General features: G+C 37.8%; 1 protein-coding gene across 4 annotated transcripts in view; it reads right to left on the bottom strand.

Moving 5' to 3' along the window:
* Positions 1-4,227, bottom strand: part of ggt7 (gamma-glutamyltransferase 7) — an 11,896-nt gene that overhangs the window by 4,746 nt on the left and 2,923 nt on the right. For all 4 annotated transcript variants that reach the window (XM_032520392.1, XM_032520390.1, XM_032520391.1 and 1 more), the window contains exons 3-9: positions 3,303-3,529; positions 2,949-3,100; positions 2,737-2,854; positions 2,507-2,574; positions 1,866-1,939; positions 1,515-1,708; positions 134-221 (exon numbers count right to left, since the gene is read on the bottom strand). In XM_032520392.1, the coding sequence (XP_032376283.1) occupies positions 134-221; positions 1,515-1,708; positions 1,866-1,939; positions 2,507-2,574; positions 2,737-2,854; positions 2,949-3,100; positions 3,303-3,529 (921 nt within the window). The remainder of the gene's footprint in view (positions 1-133; positions 222-1,514; positions 1,709-1,865; positions 1,940-2,506; positions 2,575-2,736; positions 2,855-2,948; positions 3,101-3,302; positions 3,530-4,227) is intronic.

Raw genomic sequence — 4,227 nt, forward strand, 5'->3', positions numbered from 1 at the left:
ATTTAAAAAAAAAAAAAAAAAGAATGAAAACTGTATTGTGGGAGTAGGTGGAAGATTAAAAGAGTTTAGCCTCACCCACTTTTCAGAGTCTTCCTCAAATATTTCTAAAGTATAGAGTACAACAAATAGTTACCTTGATAAATTATCTCTGCTGGCTGCTGTAAGACAGTACTGTAGTTTCCAAAGTCGTCCTCTGTGAGCACCCCACCTCTTGCTTGTACCTATTAAAAATGCATAGTTAAAATTGAACACTGATGAGTAATCTTAGTCCTGCGCACTGTCATCACAAATAAGGAAATGTTATTGTCAAAAACATTTCAGTCATCTGACCTTAATGGATACTTGGTTATATTCTACAAGTTTACCTACTAAACTCACAAATGTGTTCATAGTCAAATAACGCCTTGTGAAAATAAATTAAAATGTGAGTTGTTGTGGTGTTTGTGGCCAGATATACATAGAGCTGTAACACTGTTTTACTTTACAATTAATTGTTCCAGAAATAATTGGGATTAACAATATAACTGTCTCATTCAGTCGAATTTAAAATCATTTTTTTACTTTTTAAACAAATTAAAGTTTTGAATTGATTCCAGGACACACCTTTTGGTTATATCAGTTATGTGTCCTGTATAATGTAACACCACAGGTACACAGCCTATGAAGGAAACAACGGCTCTTTATTATCATAAAACGTTTTTTCTAGAGGTTTCCCCCCCCTTGTCATTTTTGTTGCCATGAACAAACAGTATATATCGGGTCAACTGCCAACAACTAGCATAGTGTTAGCTCAACAGTCCGACCAATAATTACTTATATAATTACATATTTGGCGTATCTAAACAAAATAAACAATTACCCTCAATAGTCATAGCCTTTGGTACCTTAGCTAATTTTACCAGCTAGTTGCGGCAAAACAAACAAACCATGATTATGTAAAGAAATTGCCAATTACACAAATATTTAGTCATTGTTACAGGCCTAGTTAGATAGTTTTTTTAGTTAGAACAGTTTATAGAATACATTCTGTACTAATATATTTGGAATTTATAAGTTAAATCTATGTTTTGGAATATAAACACAAAGACAATCTGAAATATTGTATCAATCATTAATACAATAACTACTAATTTATGAAGACAAGATCTTCTTACAGAAAACTAATGATTAAATAAAGTGATTGTGTTTGTGTGTTCTACATGTTACTACAAATTCTAACTTTACCAACTCTGGCATTCTGGTTTTGTTCGATGACTGTGTTAGTTACACACAATATACATAACTACCACCTTTAAATCTTCACAGAATTATGGGTCATAATTAACTGACATCATATTTGTCACATTACAACAATACTAAATGATTACCTCACCCTGGCCAAAATGTAAAAAGCAGAAATGAAAGGGACTAAAAATGACTCCCCATGGATCTATGCAAAATTTATGAATACTTATGTAATCATAGTCAAGTCACCAGAGTTGGAGACAGGGGGGGAAAAAAACATTCTTCCTTACTGCTGCTGCCATTTCCTGCGTCAGGTTTCCACTGTAGAACTCTGATATCCCCTTAACTGCAACAGCATCCAAGATGGCTGCTAAGTCAAGACGTCTGGTAAACATCCCGGAGAGGGGAGCCTGGCCGTTGGGAAGGAACAAATCCCGAAATGCATCCGACATGTTTTGGTCCTTAACTTTGGCCAGAGCTTCGGCTAGGGAGAGAGAAAGGAAAGGAAGATGAGCTCACACCTAATATTTATATGACTTCACCCACTGAGGCCGGCGATAATATTGGTGTCTTTTAAATCGCAGTGTCATTAGTGGCAGGGACTACAACCAGTGATTTGTACACCATTACACTATACCTACCTAGGTCATGAGTAACATTAAATCCATTTCTAGCCACCTCTGCTGCCATGGTAACCACATCCTTCCACGGCATTCTGGAGAGTTCAAAAGTCATGAAAGATTGGCTTAGTTTAGAAATGTTTAAAACTCATGTATACACTCTGAACTCCTCATCAAAAATCAAAGAGATTTTTGTGCCAATATAATAATCCACAATATTTTAGTATAACACTTGATAGTGCAAGTTATTTGGCTCCGTAACATCATCCGCTTACCAGCTGAGGTGTCAGGACAATGATAAGTACACAGCAAGCATCAGAGTAATTGCAGCCCAACACTCCTGCTAAAAACAATGTCTTTTCTTTTAAAACCGCTGGTGATTCTTTCACTATAAGATCTTACTCATTTAGCTCTCAGAGCAAAACATAAAATAAGCTTTTGCTATTATAATAAGTAAAAATTGGAGGAAAATGATAGATTAGGTTATATTTATAAGTGGCATTTGAAACACAGGAGTGCCACAAAGTGTCACACATAATGTCAAAGGAAGGAATGTAGAAAATCCAGAAACCAGCATGAGGACTATGACTGTATGGCATGGCAAAAGATTGAATACACAAAAAAGTATTACATTAAAGTTAAAGTTCTTATAGTAACCTCACCTCCCATATATTTGGTGTGCCTGATGCATCCCACTGAGCATGCCTGGTACTCCCACCAGCAGGCCAGCCTGAAATGCAACAGCAAGAACAGGGTGCACACATTAACCCCAGTACTAAATGTGCTGTATTTATATTTATTTATGTGCTGTAAACAAGATCAATAAGAGAGTCTTCTTTCTTCATCCATAACATTTTACTGTTAGAAAAAGGATTAAAAAAGAAAGCCTTACATTTAGATCAAGGTTTGTCTGGAGCATCTTCTCATGGATGGCAGATGGGGCCGTCTCTCTGAAGTCAATGACCCTCGTCTCGTTCTTACGGATGTCATGCACCAACATAACTCCACCCCTAAACATCAACAGAGCATCAAAGGATTTAAAAGCTCCATATTTAACCCTGTTTAAGAACCTCGGTGGTGGTCCTGTTCAGAAGAGAATCTTACCCTCCAATACCAGAAGTGTGAGGATGGACAATTCCCAAACAAAGGGCAGCAGTGATGGCAGCATCAACACTGGAGCCCTGTTTCCCTAGAATGTCAAAGCCAAGAGATGTACACTGGGCCACGTCTGTCACCACTGCCCCTTGGTTAAAAATCTCCACAAGAAACAGAAAAACAAAGCAAGATGTTAGAGAATGTCTTTAAGTCATTAAACTGACTTGGGCTTGTGTGTGAGGGAAGGGAGAGACACATGTATAATTACTCATAATCCCATAATCATCTGTAGTTATTTGAGAAAAGCAATAATATTACATGGTTACAAAAGTACAACTCAGGGAACACATATGCAACCCCAACCTGTGGGTCTCCAAAGTAGATCTGCATAATGAGAGCTACAGTGACTCCTGTGGCAAAGGTGAGACAAGCTGTGATGATGACTGTCAGTCCATCTCGCTGACAGGCACAGTCTTCTGTAAAGGGGTCTCTGGTGGTCTCCCGCAGGGATGCAATATCATGGCTAGCCAGGTCCGAAGCGGAGGACGGGAGACGTTGGAGGCGAGCTGTCTTCAGAAAGACGTCTGGGTCTGGGACATACACCAACAACCAAAAGGTTTAGACTGAACAGCAAAGAACAATATGCTCTGTTCTCTGACAACAAACTTCATCAAAAAATGTGTCAGTTTGAAGTAGCCATGCTTACTTTAGAATAAAAACAAAACAAAAAAACAAATTTCTGGATTCTGCATGCATGGAATCCAGTTGGCACCTTTGTAGTTATGTAGCAAATATGTAATGTCATTTAGAAGTCCAAACAATTCTAGTTGGTAGTACAAACTCAACATTTGAGAATATCTCCTTGGGCTCTGGGGAAACTAACTGATGTCTCACTGTGTATTTTTCTTTTTTTACATTTAATAGATTTATGTTGAAAGAAGTATTTTAAAGCTGGAAAGAGGATCTTTTAATAAAAATGGGCTGTCTCTGCGATTTGCGCTGGGAGATGAGCATGGAGATCTGGGAGCTGGCAAGATGGAGAAAAGTTTACAATAGGCCCTATTATCTCCTATTTATCAAAACTTGTGAGATTGGCTGAAACATATTGCCACGTAGCATGTAACTGGCAAACATTCTCTTCATTATTCAACAATACACCACTCCTGATTGGTGGGAGGCCTATGACAGCTCCACAGTGGGAACAGTTTATTATCTAAAATCATTTTTATGAGGATGGTTTGGTATTATCTTTTTCTGACTTACAAAACGCATTCAGTCTACCACGTTC

This window comes from Etheostoma spectabile, chromosome 7, assembly GCF_008692095.1.
Source record: "Etheostoma spectabile isolate EspeVRDwgs_2016 chromosome 7, UIUC_Espe_1.0, whole genome shotgun sequence".
NCBI lineage: Eukaryota > Metazoa > Chordata > Actinopteri > Perciformes > Percidae > Etheostoma > Etheostoma spectabile.